The sequence below is a fragment of the Trichechus manatus genome, unplaced genomic scaffold (assembly GCF_000243295.1).
Source record: "Trichechus manatus latirostris isolate Lorelei unplaced genomic scaffold, TriManLat1.0 scaffold00050, whole genome shotgun sequence".
Lineage (NCBI taxonomy): Eukaryota > Metazoa > Chordata > Mammalia > Sirenia > Trichechidae > Trichechus > Trichechus manatus.
In genome coordinates, this window is record NW_004443986.1 from 6,908,062 (window position 1) to 6,929,890 (window position 21,829).

Genomic DNA, 21,829 nt, shown 5'->3' on the forward strand with positions numbered 1-21,829 from the left:
GAACTCCAAATTTATAAACTAAATCTCACATTCACAACCTCTAAGTTTTATGGGGAGACAGGATAACTTTGGGTACAAGAAAGTAAGACTTTCAAAACGTTAAAGTTCAGGCTGCAATCTAGACGCATGGTTAAGAGCAAAGCAAATTGAACTTCTCCGTTTCCGTGAAGTCATTCACGAAATGACACCTGAAAATCTTGATTGAAGAAGAAGGTCACATTTCCTTTTGTCTCATAATGATAGCTCTAAGTGTGTTCCACACTTTAAATCATAGATAAACAAACTTTTTTTCTGTGATGGGCCACAGAGTAAAATTTTAGACTTTGTGGACCACATGCCGTCTCTGTCACATGTTCTTCTACTTCTTTTCTAATTTTTTTTTAGAGCCCTTCAAAAATGTAAAAAACCATTCTTAGTTCACAGGTCATACAAAAACAGGCTATGGCCTGAACTTGCTTCGTTGATCCTAGTTTGCCAACTCCTGCTCTAAATGGAGAGAGGAATTAAAATCCTTATATGAATGTTTTGGTTTTTTTGTTTTTTCTTTTTTTCTTTTTATCGTGCTTTAGGTGAAAGTTCACAGTGAAAGTTAATTTCAAAAATTCATACATATATTGTTATATGACATTGGATGCAATCCCTACAATTTAACAGCATGCTCCCCCTTTCCACCCTGGCTTCCGTGTATCCATTCATCCAGTTCCTGTCCCTTCCTTCCTTCTCGTCTTGCTTTTGAACAGGAATATTTAGTCTCCTATACTTCATTGAACTAAGAAGCACATTCCTCACACATGTTAATTTTTTGTTTTATAGGTCTATCTAATCTTTGTCTGAAAAGTGGGCTTTGAGAGTGGTTTCAGTTCTGAGTTAGCAGAGTGTCTGGGGGCCATAGTCTTGGGAGATCTCCAGTCTCTGTCAGACCAGTAAGTCTGGTCTTTTTTCGTGAATTTTGAATTCTGTTCTACATTTTCCTCCCAGACAGAAGGGGAGAAGAATGTATGAATTTTTTTATATTGCTTACCACCATTCTATCTAATTTCTCACTGGTGCCAGGGATGTCCGTGTTCATAATCAGTGACCTCATATTCAGCTCTCATGTCCCCTTAAGCATGATAATCCCTTTTCTCCATATCCTTATGATACTCTGTGCTTCCCTAAAGTTTAATGCCCATTACAGTTACATTTATTTGCTCAATGACTGAATTCACAGTGGTCTGTTGGTTCTTTGATGACAGGGTCTCTGTGTGTCTTGCCATATTCTGTGTCCTCAGCACCTAACAAATTATTGGCCCTGAGTAAGTATTTAGTCAACATTTTTTTGCCTGAATGATTAATTGATTGGAAATCCAACTCTCTGAGTCAGCTGAACTAAAGGAGGAATAAATGGATGCCAGCTCAAAATAGCCACTGCTAGGAAGATTCATGAGCAAATATCCAGCTAACGTGGAAAACAAATATCCCAAATCAGTCAAGCCAACATTATATATAATAAAACATATGTCTATACTTTTAATGAATTTCCCTTGTTTAGGAACAAAACTGAATGGTAACATGGAAAGTAAAAATACCAATTTTTCCCAGCCAGAATAAATTAAATTTTAAGCTTGCTTCATTGATCCAAATTTATTGGATAGACATTGGATAACTATCAACTAACCAATGTGGAATGACAGTGAAATTTTTTAGATTCAGTTGCAAATTGAGGAGAATTACAGCTGCAATCGGATTTCTTCCTGCTTATTACCATACCAGCATCTTATTTGGATTATTTGATTATTTACAGGCTCTTCTGTATATGAGAAGTTGGGAGATTTTTTTGGTCTAAGAAATATAGATTTACAATTCATTCTCTTATGAATTTTCAGTACTTAATTAGGCATGTGACTTCCAAGGGCTAACACTCATATTCCAAACATAACAGTCCATAATAAAAATACCAGTTGGGTTCTTTGAGAACTGAGGCTCGCATTTGGAACCACTGAAAGGTCTATTTTGACTAAATTTCCTTTTGGAGCAGTCTTCTCAAAGTAAAATATTTAGAAAGAATTAAGTTGGTGTAATTTTACAGTGATCAGTTAACAGCATTTAAAATGCTTGATTTAAATATACTCTTTAATAATTCATTTTCCCTTTTTTTAAATAAGATTTAGAAATTAAAGTTGTATTTAAGGCAGATTTTCCAGTTTGCTCAGTGGAAATATGCAGCTATTCTGGACAGTTCCATAATTTGTGCAATACTGGAAGATGGCTTCTTTGTAATATTTGTTATCTGGTTTTCTTTGGTTACAATTGAGATGATATACACTATGAAAGTCAGTGACTTTGCTTCTTTTAAACAGGTTTTCATTTTAGGTGGATCAAGGAGTGAACGTTGTGATATTGTTTCCAATTTAATAAGCAAAGGCTGCTCAGTTGATGCGATAGAATACCCATCTGTGCGTGTAATACCAACTGGAAATGAAATTAATACCCAGGTGACACCAGGAGAAGTGTCAATCCAGCTGCATCCAGGTTTGATGATTTTCAAATAATCCTCTTATAAATCTTTATTCAAAATTATACTTCATTCTAGTTGTTCATATTTAATTTTATGTGGCAGGCAGTATTGTTGGAGTAGAAATAACAGTGGGCTCAGAATCAAGAAGTCAGAATTCTAGTCTTTATATTGTACCACTAGGTCCCTGGGTGGCACAAATGGTTAAGGGTTGGACTACTAGCCGAAACGTTGGCAGTTCAAAACCACCCAGAGTCTTCTCAGGAGATAGGCCTGGCTATCTGCTTCTGAAAGATTACGGCCTTGAAACCCCTATAGAGCAGTTCTATTTTGCATGCCTGGGATTGCCATGAGTCAGCCTAGACTCGACAGCAACGAACAATAGCAACAATGTACTAGCTAGCTGTGTGACTTGGACACTCTCTGCAAATCTGACCACACTACATTATAATTGTTTACAGACCTGACTACATTGCAGTATAATTGTGTTCCCACTCCACTGCCAGCTCTGGGAGAAAGGGAACAGGTTTTATTCTATCTCGTTTCTCTAGTGCCTAGCAGAGTGCTGGCACATAGTCAACACTCATAAATGTTTGTTAACTTGATTGGTTGATTTATTAATTACTAGGAGATATGTGTTGAATGAGGTCCTTAGATCCGTTGTGATGAACTTTTAAGCACAAAAATAAAATACAAAATTTTCATAATTACCTTAGACTGCTTTGTGATGTCCCCTGAGATTAACACACACCTTTCCTCTTTTGGAAACGCTGGTGGCGTAGTGGTTAAGAGCTATGGCTGCTAACCAAAAGGTCAGCAGTTTGAATCCACCAGATGCTCCTTGGAAACCCTATGGGGCAGTTCTACTCCTGTAAGTCAGAATCAACTCGATGGCAAAGGGTTTGGGGTTGTTTTTTTTTTTTTTTTTTTTTGGTTTTTTCCTTTTCCTTCCCTTGCTTCCCCTTCCATCGCAGTGTATTCCCCTTGCTTCCCCTTCCATCGCAGTGTATTCCCCAGTGTGGCACATTTGTAGACTTCTCAAAAGTAATCATTTTCCTACAATACTAGAAAATTCCAGTGTACAAACTACACATAGCAAGATAAGCCCAGGTGCACAAATATGGGTATGCACCATTCAACTAGACGGATTTAGTTTAAAGCCATATGCCATTGGTTTCAGGCCTTCGTTATTTCATTCTGGGTGGTCTTGTCCTGTCATTAAGTTTTTAAGTAACCATTCTTGACACATACCCCTCCCCATTCCAAAGCTAAGCTATTTCTTCCAGACGCTTTGATTACCGGAAAAACAACGTCTGTTTCTTTCTTGGCCCTAGGCATGTTCCCAGTTTCCAATTAAAACTGCTCCTCACCATATAAAACAATTACACATCACAGTATGTACCCCTCACCAAGAGCAAGAGTTGGAAATGGTTCTGCAAAAATGAAAGTAATTAGGTTCATAAGATTATGGCTCTTGCCACCTCCTGTTGCAAAAAATTATAGTGTGGTTAGTGTGTATGTAAATTTACATGCTCTTGTTCACCCAATCCTAAATCAGTGCGTTCACTAGATTCTTCCCTTAGATTTTCCTATAATTACACAAACATTTCCCTTGCACATCCATCCTGTTAAGATGTTTGCCCAACCATCTTTAATGATTTTTTTTTTCTTCTTCCTGTTATTCTAATAGATTCATTATCCTAGTTTTAATCATTTAGATAAGCCTACCTGGATCTTCTGAAACTGGTTCTAAAATCTCCATTTTTTTATACATTTTTATTTTTTTAACATCATCATCCAGGGCCTTCCCCATTGTTCATCCACAAGATTCTCCAGGGTCTTAACACAAGGCCATGTCCCCTTTCAGGCTATATCGACATCAAGCAATACTGCACCTATACCAACCAGTTGCCGTTTAGTGGATTCCAATTCATGGTGACCCATGTGTGTCAGAGTAGAACTGTGTTCCACCAGGTTTTCAGTGGCTGATTTTTGGAAGTAGTCACCAGGTCTGTTTTTGAGGCACCTCTGAGTGTACTTGAACTGTCAACCTTTTGGTTAGCAGCCAAGTGCATTAATTGTTTGTTTGCACTGCTCAGGGACTCCAGTAGACATCTATAACTTGACCATATTTCAGCTTTCTCACTCAAACTAGTCTGAGATCACTTTATTCTTATCTGATAAAAATTCACAACCTTAAATGTGGCATCTAATACAATTTTATTTTTCATCAATTTTTTATTACATCATACACTGACTAAATTTTTAAAGGAATATGCTGTTGTTGTTACATACCATCGAGTTGGTTCTGACTCATAGTAACCTTGTATATAACAGAACAAAACACTGCCCGGTCCTGTGCCATGCTCACAATCATTGCTATATTTTAGTCCATTGTTGCAGCCACTGTGTCAATCCAACTCATTGAGGGTCTAACTCTCTTTTACTGACCCTGTACTTTACCAAGCATGATGTCCTTCTCCAGGGACTGGTTGTTCCTAACAACATGTCCAAAGTATGTGAGACAAAGGCTCACCATCCTTGCCCTTAAGGAGCGTTCTAGCTATATTTCTTACAAGATAGATTTGTTCCTTCTTCTGGCAGTCCATGGTATATTCAGTATTCTTTGCCAACTCCATAATTCAAATGTGTTAATTCTTCTTTGGTCTTCCTTATTCATTGTCCAGCTTTTGCATGTATATGAAGCGATTGAAAAATACCATGGATTAGATCAGGTGCACCCTAGTCCTCAAAGTGACGTCTTTGCTTTTTAACACTTTAAAGAGGTCTTTTGCAACACATTTGCCCAATGCAGTATGTCATTTGATTTCTTGACTGCTGCTTCTATGGTGTTGATTGTGGATCCAAGTAAAACGAAATCTTTGACAACTCCAGCGTTCTCTCCATTTATCATGATGTTGCTTAATATTAGTTGGACTGTATTTTAAATCAAATATTTTAAACGAGATTGAAAAAATTGACATTATTTTTTACTTTTTATTTCCTCAACTGTATCTTTTTTTTTTTTTTCTTATTTTTACCTATTAATCTTATGGAATATAATAACAGAAATAGATGACCGATACAAGTTAACATTCCCCAAGAATGCTGAAAATTAAGTCCTTAATAAGTAGAGAAGGTAATTATCTAGTTCTGCTTCACAAGTAATAAAATATATGTGAGAAGAATTAGTATAACCTATACTTCACTAATTCAAGAAAAATTTCAAATTTTATTTATTTTAATAGTTTAAAGGAGTCCTTTAATTTAGTAGAGCATATTTTAACATTTAAGATTTTTGAGGTCTACCATACTCTTCCTTAATTCAAAACATTTAAAAATACAGTAAAAAAGAGAAATCCCCACATTTCTTACCTTAGCCCCTGGCACACATCCTCCATTTTATCTCCCACAGAAATTCAGAAGTGGGCTAGAGTCCATTCCTTGCTGTTTTGAACTAGGCTATCTTATTTTCAGGACTTCTCCTTCCCCTTCTCAATTATAATGAATAGAAATTGGCTTCTCCTCCTACATTTTTTCATGTTTTCTTCATATTTCAGTTTCACCTCATGCAGAAAAGTTTTTAATTATCTTTTCTTAATATCTAATCATTTCTTTGTTGTAGCCAATTCATCAGGGATGCTCACACCTTTGTCTGAGCAGTTTACAAACTCATTCTAACTCTTAATTCTTTGGTCTACTCAGTCATCACCTTTCCTCCAAGTCCTCTTGGCTATTCTGTGTCAAAGGCTCAGTTCTTCATTTAGAGGTTAACTGAAGGACATAAGGATCCTAGCCTTTAGGATCTGAAAAGGTATGAGGGTGAAGCTTTCCAGGAGATAACACAGTGACAGTATAAACATTCTGAGGCTAGGTGATGTTCTTTTTTCCTCAAGTAGAGAAATTCTATGTAAGCTCTCACAGCAAACACTGTGGGAAAGAAGTCATAGCTATTAGCTTCCTAGTTTGGTAAATATGTGGGTGTTATGAAATGCTGTACCAAAATGTATATCACATGCACTTTCATGTAGATATAGATAACATTTATTGAATTGATTATGTGTGTGCAAAATCCAGAGGCTTCAAAGGTGAATAAACATAATTCTTATCCTAAAGTTGCTTAGAATCTAGTAGTAGTAATAATTACTAACATATATGTATTTACTGTATACCTAGTACTGTGCTAAATGTTTTACAAAGATTATCTCAATTAGTAGCTCTTAGAAGTGAGCCCTGGTGGAGCAGTGGTTAAAGTGCTTGGCTGCTAACCAAAAGATCAGCAGTTAGAACCCACCAGAAGCTCAACGGGAGAAAAATGTGGCAGTCTGCTTCTATAAAGATTTACAGCCTTGGAAACCCTATGGGGCAGTTTCTACTCTGTCCTATAGGGTCACTATGAGTCTGAGTCAACTCAACGGCAGTGGGTTTTTTTTTTTTTTTAAGTAGCTCTCAGTGACTAAAAGAAGGTAAAGATGCATAGTCTGGAATCTCATAATAATGTGGTAAGCACCATAATGTAACTATGATCCAGTTGCCATGAAAGCACAGAGGAGAGATGTTTAGCCCAGTCTAGGGAGGAGCAGATAACTGAGAAATGTCTTAAAGTTGTAGTTAGCTGCAGAAGAGGACGCTACAGGCAGAGACAAAAACATAAGCTCGGCAGGAGAATGGATTTGTGTAACTTATGTAGGGAAGTTTGATGTGCTAGAATAAGAGATACAGATAGAAGCAAGATTATGGAGCTATCTATCACATTAAATACTTGGACATTAGCCATCTGATGGAGAGTTACTGACAAATTTTAAGCAGGGGGTGACAAGCAATTCTGAGTTTTCGGAAGATCAACTTAGTGACATAGATAGTGACTGCAGGAAAATGAGACTGGAGTAGAAGACAAATGAAGAGCCTATGGAAATAATCCAAGCAAAGGACAAGAAAGAGTGGTGAGGAAGGGAACATATTCGTATGGTGGTGGTGTTGTTAGGTGCCATCAAGTCAGTCCCGACTAATAGCGACCCTATGTACAACTGAACAAAAAATTGCTCAGTCCTTGTTCTGCTGCTGTTCGTAAGGTTTTCACGGGCCAATTTTGTCAGAAAAAGTCCTAGTCTGTCTTAGTCTGGAAGCTCCACTGAAACCTTTCCACCATGAGTGACCCTGCTGGTATTTTAAATACTGGTGACATAGCTTCCAGCATCACAGCAACATGCAAGCCACCACAGTGTGACAAACTGACAGGTGAGTGGTGCTGCTATGGTGTGGCATACTAAAATGAGTTTTCTGTGGCTATATCTAACTTGATAAACAAAATAAAGAAATAGACTGAGGACTAAATTATCAGAACAGATTCCCAAACTTCAAACCCTGTAGGATGTCAACAGTAATTAGTTGAGGCACAGTGTTAAAATTAACCTGATTCTGCCTTATGTTGGAAATGCTACATGCATAAAGTGGGGGGAAAAAAAACTGGAGAAAAAAATGTTATTGTCAGCCAAACACTGTAGTTGGTTATAACTATTTTCCTCACAGTTGACCTTATCAATCATTACCTATGTTCAGTGGTAGGAATTGACTCTCTAATGTAGAGAGAGAAAAAAAAGACCTAAGATGGGTGAGATAATATAATTTGAATCCCAGAATAAAAGGAAAAATTAGATTACCATGATAATTGGACAGTTTAAAGCTATTCCCATAAGCACACACCCAAATACATTCTTCCCATTTACCTGTACTCCAGAAATAGAAAGCTATTGAAAAGAATGAAGTCTTTGCACCATGGCAACAGAGTACCTGAACAGGAAAAGACTGAGTTATCACCCATTTCATTTCCCATTGTAGCAGATGACTTCGTTTACTTCCTGTGATGAATAAAGAAAGATACCAGAGACACAAATTAAGTCACCATTACCCTTTATCTTCATACTCAAAATCCCCAAGATGACAAGACCAGCTATAATTAACTTTTGTGAAAGATAAAATGGCACATTGTCTTCAGTATTCCCCCATTAACATTTAGTTTAAATGTTAACCCATGTTACCTTACAACCGAACCTATTTAGATAGTACACTCCAGGCCAAGTTGTCTATATAACAATGTTATTGAATATAACTAAACATAAGCCTAAGAAACTTGCCTCCCAGAGAAGTTTTCTCCCTTGTATACAATTATCCAATCCAAAAAAAAAAACAAAACAAAAACCCATTGCTGTTGAGTTGATTCCGACTAATAGTGACCCTATAGGACAGAGTAGAACTGCCCTATAGGGTTTCCATCGAGTGCCTGGTGGATTTGAACTGCTGACGTTTTGGTTAGCAGCTGTAGCTCTTAACCACTATGCCATCAGGATTTCCAGCTAATCCAAAGGCAACTTGAAAACATATCGTGGAGAGTGTCTCAAACTCACGAGCAAGCCCTAGCAATCCAAGCTTGGTCCCTTCAATTTCCTCCCTAACAAGGAGACTGGGACTTGGGATCAGCCTATCCAGGGCTACCTACCTAGAGCTGGCTACTCAAAGCTAGATCCTTACAGGGAACTCAGGTACTTTGCAGCTTAAAAGTAGTGATTACTGTTCTCTCCAGCAATAACTAAAAGCCTGTGCATGGAAAGATTTCCTTTTCCTCTTTTGTGAAAACTTGTTTTGTTGAGGCCTCTGTTTTTGCCAGGATCTTCAACTGGCCCCAGTACTTGTGCCAGGGCCAGCATTTCTGTCATCCAAAACTAAGCTACAGAGTACATACACTCTCAAACCCTGACCATTTGGCAAGGCTTCCTCACATCCATCTTCTTTGCTGAGGCCAGGAGACCAGAGTTTGCTTGCTAGGGTCTGAGCAGCCCAGGTCTGTTGAGGGCCCCTATGTGACTGGCATTTGGTTGTAGCTCCCTGAATAGCTTAGGTCTCCAAGGACTGTGCCTTTGTTGATACTGCACAGACTCTGCCTCTTTGCTGAGGTCACCAAACTGCCTGTTTACTGAGACACCTGCACAATATGCTGAATATCCAGCGCGTTTAGTTTCGACTCTGTGAAAACAGAAAGCCGCCATCTTTTAACAGAGTTGCTGCTATGACCCACCAAGACAAAAGACACATCCGACTGGGGCCTAAGGCTTTCAGCCATATCAGTCTTATGTCTAAGTCACAACAGTTAAAAACCAACTACAAAATTTGTAAAAAAAAAAAAAAAAAGCAACAAAAAAACAGCTTATGGCTCAAACATATCTCTACACACTGCCAAGATCAAAATGCTAAAACACACATTCAGGTCTCTCCGCATGGACAGCACCCCAGTTCTGCTCACATTCTGCTTCTGTTTCTCATTCATCTGGGCCTGTGCACCAGATCCTAACAGTCTCTTGAATTCAACTTCACCCAAATGATAGAACTTGTGCACAGGGACAGGCCTCTTCATTAGACTCGAGGAAACAGAGAAGACTATATGCTCTCTGGAGGCAGCCTAGCTCCTAAAGGAAAGGGCTGAGAGAGTGAGCTGGGCTAGGCTAAGCATGCCCCAGTTGTCCTTTGAAATTTTTGGCCAGAAAGCTAAGAATGCTACACTAATGGAGTTTGCGCCACAGAAAGGCAAATTAGGAATGAGTAATAGCCTCTTACCCCCATAATTATTACTGTATATTTAGTAAAACCTTATTACTTTGAATACATTGGGTAGGTAATCTGACTGAAAAACATCTGATTTATAAAATAACTTCAAAGAAAGTATTACTACTTTTAAGCACATTAAGACTGAAAATATGTTTTGGTAAATTAGAGAGTGTCTATAATAAGTAGATCAGACGGTAAATCGTTTATACAAATTGGTGTTTATTTTAAAAAAACTTTTTTTTCCACTCAAAACATCATTCTCCAAGAACACATAATTAATGGCTTATGAAACATTTACTTTATTGATTAAAAAAGTATAACTAAAAATCCTAAATTGCCTGGATTTAAATGGATTCTCTTTCACCATATATTTTAAATTAAAAACAGCATTACCAACTATGTAGGGTGCAAGGAGAATAACCCAGGTCGTTGTCTCAAACAGTGATGGGCACAGCTAAACAAAACTATATTGCAGATACTGTTGTCCCTGGAGTTTTCCCCACATTCCTCTCTTCTCATACAGTTCTTTTCCCAGAGCTAGTGACTCTATGATCCTTCTTCAACATATTTTTATTGAGCACCGAGTATGTGTTGGACAAAGGCTGTCCTGTATGTTCCTTAAGTCCCCAATTTGGCAATCCTGGGTACTGTTCTTTAAAACACTGTCTCATTTCTTCTTTCAGCTAATTTTTGGGAATTTTCTCAAGTAATTCGTGAGGTACTAATTATTTTCAATAGCTTGATGTACTACCCAGTACCAGAGTTTTTACATCTGGTAGGTAAATATGCATTAACCCAAAAGAATAAATTTACCACTGCATCCAATAAGCGGTAATTTTCTTAAGGTACCTTTCTGGTTTTCCTTGAATCACTCTACAAACACAGCCACCTATTCAAGATGCTGCTTGCTGTTTTATGCTGTGATTTTCTAGATACCAAGGGAAATACAGGTTCATATGAGGATAAATATATTTCATGTTACATTTATATTGAGCTGATCCATCTGTTACTATCTGATCTGCAGAATTGGGGGGAATGCATTGCAGATATTGGAGACTAATGAATTGGTATGCTTTTCAAATTGCCTTAAAACTATTCCAGAATATTCCTCATTTCATTCATTATGAAATTTGTGGTATCTGTTCTAGATGCTAACACGTGCCTGATTCATTGACAGCTTATCTTGAGATGTTGAAATGAAGACTATATGATTTTTTCCTTTCTTTGAACTAGGAGCTGAAGCTAATTTTATGTTGAAAATTCATCCTCTGAAGAAATACCCTGTGGATCTTTATTATCTAGTTGATGTCTCAGCATCGATGCATAATAATATAGAAAAATTAAATTCTGTTGGAAATGATTTATCTAGAAAAATGTCATTTTTCTCCCTTGACTTCCGCCTTGGATTTGGCTCATATGTTGATAAAACAGTCTCACCATACATCAGCATCCACCCAGAAAGGATTCATAATCAGTGCAGGTATCTAGTGTTTGATGTGGATTTCAGATTGCTAAATGAATTTTTCTTCTCTTGTAAATTCTCACTTGTTTTGTTTCATATAAAGAACATATAAAATTTTGTATTTTTGTCGTATTAGAGTCTAAAATATTTGGAGGAGGAGAAATGTTTCTATCTGAAAACTTGTGAGATTATAGCTTGAATTTTTTATTATATATTTCTTCAAATATTGGTCATTCAGTTTTTTTTTTTAAAACTTTATATAATATTAGTAACTGTATAAAATATCAGCAATTAGATTGTCACATATATAATTATTCCTTTGGAAATTCTGCATTTCTCCTTTTTGAATGCTCCAAATTTGTGGAATTAATATTTGTTGCATTTTAAAGTATTTATTTATCTTGCCAGTATTCCATCTATATTTCCATGACTTTATTGTGATTGTGTTATAATTATGTTGCTTATACCTGACAACAAAGAAGGCTCAGCTGCCGCATGGAGAGTAGGTCAAAGGATGAGAATTTGACTGCTTAGAAGGAATACTTTTTCTTGTCATGTTAGGTCTGATCCTAAATATCACGTGCTCCACCATGAAAGAACTGACCTTAAAATATGTTTCTCACACACTATTATCACTAGCTTGCTAAATTTTCTGAGAGAAATAATGGCGTATAATTCTTTCTTCCTAAAACATTTTATTTTAACATGTTCTTTCCTGCTTCCATAAATTGCCCAGGTCACCTTACAGTACCTATTCCAATTTACCAAAACAACTCTGCTCTCTGCTGTACCAGAACAGAGACTGATTCATCTCCTAATGGAGCTTCTGAGTCTTCGCTGGAATGTAAATGCACCAAAGGAGTGATTCTCACTTTCTAGAATATCATGAAGTTCACAAAACAATTTAAATAAATTATTTTCATTCCTCAATAATTCCATGCCAAGCATCATTTTTAAAATCTGTGCAATATTTTTCAAAAATCAAACAATAGTATGGTGTTTTAACTAAATTCCCAAAATATTTTCCTAAAAGTGTTTGTCAGCTGTTCAGTGGTCAAAAATGATAGGGAATCACTATAAACTCTTATTCCTTCTTGAAGACAGTGCATATTAGTGTATGAAAAGCTCTTATGTGTCCTGTATTAGAGAAATTTTCTTTTTTAGTAAAGCAAAAAGAAAGTTTATAATCTGTATTTTTTGAACAGCAGTTCCTTAGGTTCCTCTTTCCTACTTACAAAGAACTATTCACCAATATTAAACTTCTTTCTGATTTTATAAAGTACAAATTTTCCCTTTGTAAAATGTCCTTTGCAAAATAATGGATTCCCTTCTAATGCCAACCGTAGAACTTTACTGTTAGTAATATTCTGGAACTTTGAAGGAGGCACAGCAAAATGGAATTTGCGTCTTTTCTCTTCTCATGTAGTGACTATAATTTAGACTGCATGCCTCCCCACGGGTACATTCATGTGCTGTCTTTGACGGAGAACATCACTGAGTTTGAAAAAGCAGTTCACAGACAGAAGATCTCTGGAAATATAGACACACCAGAAGGAGGTTTTGATGCCATGCTTCAGGCAGCCGTCTGTGAGGTAAAAAGTTTCACGTTTTTGAGTGTTTGCTCAGATGCACAACTCTGAAAGAATTTAGAATTTTTATTTTCTTTTCTATTTTCAGAATAGCATAAAAGAATGAATTCCTCTCTTATCTCTTATTAGTCACAATGTTATTCATTTTGGTATGTGTTTGGGGCAGAGGGGCTAAATTGGGTGAGGGATATAAACAGAAAGAGACAAAAGGGAAAGAATAACTTATGCATGTGGGAAATCCTTTCCAAAAGGGCTTCTCTCTTCATGCACCACCCTCCAGGGAGGGACCAGAAACAGCCTAGTCATACCACCTTGGGTGCCTGCTCTCAGGAAGCCTGGCTTCTTCCTCCTCCAGAGGAACACTGGAAATCTCTGGCCGGGAGCTAGTGTGGGTGAATGGCTGGTATTAAATAGAGGACATGCAATTAAAAATTAATGCCACTTCTGCAGCAGCACTGGATTCATGCACATCATTCCCGCTTGACTTAATGTTTGTTAACTCGAAGTGATGTTTACTGGAAGGTAAAGACCACAGTACAGATCTACGTTATTGTACAAGGTCTAATTCCATGTTTGTTCTAAGAGTCATATTGGATGGCGAAAAGAAGCTAAAAGATTGCTGTTGGTGATGACAGATCAGACATCTCATCTTGCTCTTGATAGCAAATTGGCGGGCATAGTGGTGCCAAACGACGGGAACTGCCATATGAAAAACAACGTCTATGTCAAGTCCACAAGCATGGTAATGTCGCATTAGCCCTTAGTAGTTATGGCTCTTTTGGTTAAAGTATAAGTTTAAACTGGCAATTTGGCTGTTCTTGTACCAAGAAATTACTTAAAGGAGCAAGCTAGAGAGCCAGGATAAGCCATGACTGAGAGATATGGAACAATCCCATTTATAAATGCTAATCAGTATACACAATGCTAAAAGACTTTCACAGTATCTGGTAGTTGACTCTTTGATGTGCTACAAAACACTCCATGAAAATAAAAGTGATACAAAGGCTACTTTTTATGCACTTGAGAGAGCTTCCAAGGTTAAAAAAAAAAAAAAAAAAAGTATGTCCTTGCTTTATACAAATAAACTAGTTCTACAGCGTTGGTATCTACAAACATATTAAGGAGTAGTAAGAAAAGTGTACCAGGCTTGAGAAATCCTCACAATGCAATCGGTAGAAACTAAAAGGAGATGAAAAAAATTAGTAGGATGAGTAGGCAGGATTTCTATACTCTGCCTCATTCCTTCCCCCTAAAAACTTATTGATGTGTAGAATGTACTTTGAAATTGGTGGCTGTCTGGATTGCTTCCTGAGGGTTAGAGTAAGGTATGAATCATATGCTTAAATACGGTCTCCCAGAACCACATCTTCTCAACATTGCTAATTCTAGATGTAGAAAACCAACTGTACAAAGCATCATTTTGTTTCTGATGCTGATACTTGTTTATACATTTATGCGAGTATATGACACAGAAATTCCCAAACTTCTTCAGTTTGTGGTGCCCTTAGTGTGTTTAATTTTTCCGTAGTGCCTGTAGACCAAAAAACATGCTTAACAGTTCTGTTTATTAAGTAGTTAGGTTCAAATAAGTCAATAAATATTATGTACTAAGAATAGTGGCCAGTTAAAAAAAATAATGCACATGTATGTGTGTTTGTGTGTGTATTTATGTCATTCTTAAATAATCATAATAACTTGCTAACGGGAGCTTCCCAAATCTTGGAATCAGATTGGACATCACCACGCTCATTTCCTATTCTACATTGATTTCCACACTGTTCTTGTTTATCAGAACACTCTCTAAAGACTCAGCTTTGCAAACATACGATATCCTCTAAAGAAATATAGTTGAATCTAATGTTAAAACTGTGAACTACCTCCAGCTAGTTGTTCCTGGCAGGTATTGAATTTCACTGTGTTTCCCTTCAAAATTTAAGATCTTTTGTGGCACCCTTCTGAGTTCGCTACGGTAGCCTGGGGCACCTCAGCACACAGTTTGGTAACTGCACTCTTAGAAGCACATAAGTGATACTGGAATTTGTATGTTTCCCCTGTGAAACATTTAAATAGATCAATAGTTAATCTGGAACACCCTCCCAGACATGTTTTACCACATAAAGCAAGTTCAAACCTTGGTGGGTTTAGCTTCTTGGAAGCAATCTCAAAGTGTAAAGATTTTTTAAAGGTAATTAGAGTTTGAATGGAAAAATCTAGGATTCGGAGTTATCCCAGTAGTGTCATTCCGTTTGCTAATTCCCTCCCACTCGGCCACGTTTCACTTTGACAGACCCATCCGCTCCAGCTTTGTCATTTCATACTATCATTAACTTACTTCTATTTAACCTCTTTTAATCTGAAGTGGAGTTCGAATTTAATTATTGGGGAGTGGAGGCAGAAACAGGATGAACTATTCTACTATGAGACCAGGAGAAATTTTCTTTTTAAAGAAAATAATAATCATGTTATTCTCGAATTGCATTATTCTTCTGAAGTTTTGCCAAGTCACTGATGTTATCTCTCTATAACTGTATTTGAGAGAGTGTTGTTGCTTAGATCTAGGGAGTATTCCTTAAGCAACGAAATGCCCTCATAATTTTAGACATGTATCATGTCATAGAATCTTATGAAAATAAATTATAAATCTGGTGGAATTTTGGCAGTTGTTGGGTTCTTATGACACCAGGAATTTGGATAGTCTGTCATGAACTGCTTTTTTCCTTTTTGAGCATTGTTCCACTTCTTTAAAAGAATGAACCTCCCAAATGTCACTGGTGTGGTGTATTGAGTAAACCAACAAACAGTGCATTTGTTAATACCTTAGGAGAATAATTTTATTTCAGTTATCCCAGGTGTGTACTTTAAGTGGTTCCTCTTCCTAAAAATGGTCACTCCCTTCATTTTGGGGAAAATTACCTTAAAACAAAAGAAGTTGAAGTATTTTTATTGATAACCTGTGCCATGCATTTATATAGACAAGATGTGCCACAGCCCTGGCAACTCCTATGTCTAAGGCTACCCTGACCCTGACTCTAAGCATATTTAGTCCTCCCTTTCTTATTTGACTGTAACAGAGGAATTGTATAAGTTGAACAAGCATAAGTAATCAAACACTCTGTTTCCTAACTTATCTCTAGCAGCCAATACAAGTAATATTGAATGGTATCTGAGCTTCTTGATCCAAGATTCTTTGGTTATTTTATGTATTAAAGAAAATAATTGATAACAGAAATTTTATATTTCTAAGTTACATGGACCAGAATTCTACTGCATGTATGCATAGCCATTTCATGAAGGTCAGTGTGAATCCCAGAATAATAGCAACTACCACTTTTTTTTTTTTTTAATATTTATTAACCAAAAACACTGTAGCAAACACATTGGATACAGTATCAAATTTATCCTTCCAACAACTCTATAAGGTAGTCATAATTATCCTCCTTTTATAAATAGAAAAACTGAAGGTCAGAAGGGTTAAGTCAGTTGCCTGAGGACATATAGCTAAAAAGTGGCTGAACTAGGGCTCAATCCGGTTCAGTCTTCTGTCAAAATCTACATTCTTACTGCTTTGCCACACACTGTCTCAACTGAAACGTTGAAGAAACTGAGCAATGATACAGTGATATTCTTGGTGAAATTGCTCATCTAACTTTTTAGTTGCTGTCTTACTTACAACTTAAAGACAAAATAAACCATAAATTACAAAACCAAATATTATTAAAAGTTATATGTGTGTGCGTGTGCGTGTATTACACTGTTGAGTAAATTACACATTTTCCACAACTTTTTCTTTAAGATCAAGTAAGTACTGGAATGAAAGCTTAGTAACATATTTTTATCATTTATCCAATAATAATGGCAGTTTAAATATGTCATTCTTTTTAAAATGATAGGTGTTACTATGAAAGTTATTAATTACATAAAGATAGGTTATCAATTCTGAGGATCTGGAATTTCACTGTATCTCCCCAACCCAGCTCCTTCAGGGTCATTTTCACCCTCAGTCAGAGTCCTGTGTCACCACCCAGCCTTCCTTACAACCATTCACCTCACCCATGGCAGATGCAGAGAGCACTCCGAGTCTTCAGTAACAGTGAATGGGGACCAAGGGGCACCATGTGGGAGTAGTGCACAGGGTATCCAGTGAACCCTTATTAATGGGATTTTCAGGTGTTAGTATGACTCTCGGTCTTGGATAAAGAGATTCAAATAGGCAAGATCATACCCTACTCTACTCCTAATTGTATTTATGAGCTTAGGCATGATGTTTCTTTCTCTACACAGACCTCTACTGAGGTCACTAGTGTGACCTCATAACATCATAGTCAGTGATTCTTCCCTCCTCTTATCATACACCTCCTTAGAATTCTCTTACTGCTAGCTTCATGACTCATTGCTTTTCCTCCAACCTCATTTGGATAGACTAAACCAAAGGAAAAAAAAATAAAACCCATTGCCATCAAGTCATTTCTGACTCAGACCCTATAAGACAAAGTAGAACTGCTTCATAGGGTTTCCAAATAGAAGCTGATGGATTCAAACTGCCAACCTTTTGGTTAGCAGCCAATCTCTTAACCACTGCACTACCAGGGCTCTTTGGATAGACTAGTTGGACTTTAAACTAGACTAGGATAACCAGCATAAATGATTGAGGCAGAATTACGGGTCATATTAACCATTACTAACCATTATTAACCAAACTATAACCATGGGAAAAACAGTCAATATTGTGCTACTTCTCATATAATTTTATTTAACATGTACTTGTTTTATAGTAACTGATTTGGAAAGCTTTCTTGTTACCATGTATCTCAACTACATGGAATTATATTCAGTTTATCCAGAACAACATAACTCTGCTACCTGAGTTAAACTTTTATAAAGTTATTATAATTATTGCAGTTATGGTTTTCGTCAGCAATAAATATTTCTGACATCTTCAAAGTCTGGAAGACTCATTTATAATTAATGCTGATATCAGACAGCATTCCATTTAAGGAGATAATTTTAACCTTTTAGTAAAGAGGTTTGTTCTACAAACAATATTTCGTTTGATTTTTTTAATTGAAAGCAAAAATTGCATGCAGAATCACCTGTACTGGGCTCCAAATAGCCTAGCAATTTTTTTATAGTGCTTCCAAAATGAGTGAAAATTATGAATTGCAGAAGTGGCACAATAAAAACAAATTTGATGAAACCATTTATCAACTGGAATGTGCTAATGTCTTGATTAAATCATATTTAAGCAGAATACTTTTTATTGCCACTTTTGTTGAAAAATCTTACAAAAATGATTAGTCCATGCCCCTCCTTCAGTAAATAGAATATCATGATTACAGTTGATACTATATTTGGCAGGAGCCACAAACTCAAATGCCTTCAGGGACTAGGCAAGAAGAGTAAGTAAGTGGGTCAGGTCAAACAAAGCATATCCGAGAGCCTAACATGTAACCTTTGCTAATGGCTTCCGAATGTCTTTTATTAAACAGTCTTTATTAAAATCTGTCTTTTATTAAGCAGCCTTGTAGTGTCTGGCCCTTTACATTTATGTAACACCACCCAACATTGCAGTAAGCCCCCTACAACAAAGAATTGGTATTTGTTGTTGTTAGGTGCCATCGAGTTGGTTCCAACTCATAGCAACTCAAAGAGTTATCCGGCGCAAAATGCCAGTAGTGTTGAAGTTGAGAAACCCTGGTCTATGCGATATTACTATTACCTCCATTTTATAAGTGAGAAACCAAGGCACTAAAAGGATCAGAACCTTGTCTGCAGTCACACAGCCATATGCAGAAGTGCCTGCAGTGATGCCAACCAGTGTGGCATCAGGACATGAGCCCCTACACACCACTAACCTGGGACTAATAATTACAGAATGATAAGTGAAAGCCTTTACACATACCCAAGCCACTTAGTCTCCACCACACTCTGAGAGGTACATACTGGTATTCATACCTGTTTTGCAGATATGGAAACTGGGAGCCAGAGAGGTTAAGACACTTGCTTATTGTTACATAGCTAGTAACTGCAGAGTCAGGAGCTGAAGCCCCAGGTTGCCTGTTTCCAGAGCCCCTGCTCTTGGTACCGTACTGCCACTGTGTTAGTGGTTCTCAAGAAGGGGCAATTTTACTCCCTGGAGACATTTGAAAAGGTCTGGAGACATACTTGGTTGTCACAACTCGGGGGGAGGGAGGTGCTACTGGCGTCTACTGGGAAGAGGCCAGGGATGCTGCTAAACATCCTACAATGCACAGGACAGCCCCCACAACAAAGACTTATCAGGCCCAAGATGCCAGTAGGGCTGAAGTTGAGAAACCCTGTTCTATGTGATTATCACTTTGCAGCCATGTAGATATAAACCAGGCATTTGGGGTAGACATGCACTGACAGCACATTGCTTAAAGTTTTCATCTCCAAATAAATCTCTACTATCAGGTGGCTTTTATGTTATTTGCCTCTCCTCTGAAAAGTGAAATGAAAAAAAAAAAAAAATCCAGATAATTGAGTATTTTAATTAACCATTTTTTTTAAAAAAAAAAAAAAGGTTCTTATGATATTCACTACTAAAAATTCTATAGATCTAATAAATTTTTGTTGTGAATCTCATTTTATGAAGAGAGTCTGAATTGAAACACTTCTTTTTTCTCCACCTACGTCTGCACATTATTAAAATTCTACTGTACATCCCTACACAGTTATCTCTTTGACCGAAATTGCTCCCGATGAATCTTTCTTACCTCCTCTTCTCTTCTGACATTTACAAGTTACTTCCCACAGGTCACAGAGAAGGTGTCAGTGAAGAAGAAAAATGAAAAAGGAATCCCTTTGCCCTTAATTACTTAGCAGCTGTCTTGGCACCTTTTGTTCGGTTTTCCCTTTTGCCCCTGAAATGTCTGTTACCACTATTAATTATTTTCAGAGTTTAGAGAAACAATATGTAATGGATTAGAAAGAGGGGGAGTTGGACTTAAGGGGCAGTGACGTCACCAGAGCAGGCCAGCTGGCTGAGAGGGAGTGTGTCCTCCTGCTGGTGAAGAAGACATAAAAGATAAAACACTTAAAAGATAATGTGCTTCATGGTGGAAAGGGGGAGGGGTTCCAGCAGTGGCCATTACTCCACAGCTCTGCTGTCAACAGTGGTTTATTTAAACATCTGTTATACATTTGTAATTTTAAAAATCTACTTCTAGGTTCTTGGAACTTTTTTAAGCAGTTTTCTTTCTAGGGTTCAAAAAAATATGTCCTTTCAGCTTAAAAATCCAGCTGACCTTCTTAATGAGCTTTTGGCCAAAACAAGAACTTTCTAGAGTTTAATTTTATGTACTTTTGGTCAATGTGACTTCCTGTTCTTGAAAGGGGGAGAAGGATTAATAATGCTTGTGTTTTGGATTGTTCTTTAAAAATCAATTTTATGATGAGTTAAGTATAAACTGGTTAAAAACATACGGATTAAATTTTCCTTAAAATGTAAATGGTTTTAAAAATTAAGAGGGAAGAGTGCTTAGCCAACTGTGATTACTTTTTGTCTAAGCAAAGGCATGTGAAAAGTAGTTGCTGCCGTTAGAAAAAAAAATTCCCAATACTCTTCCTTTTCTTGTTCTCATTAATTTCCTGAAACCATACAAACTATCATAAACCTATTTTTAGATTATATACTTTACTAGGAACAAGGCATAAAAATAGATCTGGTAGAATTTATAATGTATTTTATTTTAAGAGGATTTAATTCTATTTTTAAAAACGGCTCTGGGCAGGACTTTTCTTATGCTAACCCAAGTGGTAACTTACTTTTATATCAGATTTAAAAGCAATTTGTGAAAATTTGATTTGTTTCTATCACAACATTAAAGATTATCATAGAAATAAAAGGGATATTTGTTATGCTTGCTTACATTAGTGATTAACATAAAATAGTAAGCACATATAAAGCCTTACATTGTGTATATAAATTTAATATGTGGGCCATGAAATTAGGGTGTAAGTGAAACTAGTAAATTTATTACTAAGTTCACGTAGTTACGTAAATACAGAGATGTTACCCAAGATGGTCTGGCAAAATTTGTACTTAAAGAAAACAATTCACATTGGAGAGTGAAAGGGAGAGCAAAAACTACAAGGTAATTTGAACTTCAATCACATGATACTAATTAGGATCAGTTCTAATTGATTAGTCCTTGGTTAATGCAGTTAGGAACCAAAGAATAGGCAGAGACATACTGCAAGTGAAGCATGACATAATCTCTGAGTTGTTATTTGAGATCATCACTTTGATTTATAGAAGAGCATTTCTAGAAATGAAAAAGAGAGTGTTAGGTCTAACTGTATATAACTTTAGATGGCAATTTCCATAGTTGTCAGATTTCTCATATTTTCTAAACTAAATTTCATTCCCCTTCCCTACTCAAGCTCAGCTTTCTCATTACTACAAAGAATGCCATAGTTGGCTGTACATAAATTTTATTTATTGGAGTAAAACAAGCTTATATCATAGGACAAAAAGATTAAGTATAGTGATAATAAATTGAAATATCTATAACCTGTACATTGTAGAAGCAGTTGGAAATAAAAATCAAAATAATTGCTATTATTTTTGAATACCTACTATACACAGAAGGAGCCATGGTGTCACAATGGTTCCGCACTCGGCTGCTGACCAAAAGGTTGGCAGTTCAAACCCACCCAGCAGCT

General features: G+C 36.7%; 1 protein-coding gene across 1 annotated transcript in view; it reads left to right on the top strand.

Annotated features, from left to right (window-relative positions):
• Nucleotides 1-21,829, top strand: part of ITGB8 (integrin subunit beta 8) — an 89,716-nt gene that overhangs the window by 41,874 nt on the left and 26,013 nt on the right. Inside the window, exons 3-6 of the mRNA XM_004377439.1 lie at nt 2,340-2,511; nt 11,327-11,573; nt 12,982-13,147; nt 13,728-13,886. Coding sequence (XP_004377496.1) covers nt 2,340-2,511; nt 11,327-11,573; nt 12,982-13,147; nt 13,728-13,886 — 744 coding nt within the window. The remainder of the gene's footprint in view (nt 1-2,339; nt 2,512-11,326; nt 11,574-12,981; nt 13,148-13,727; nt 13,887-21,829) is intronic.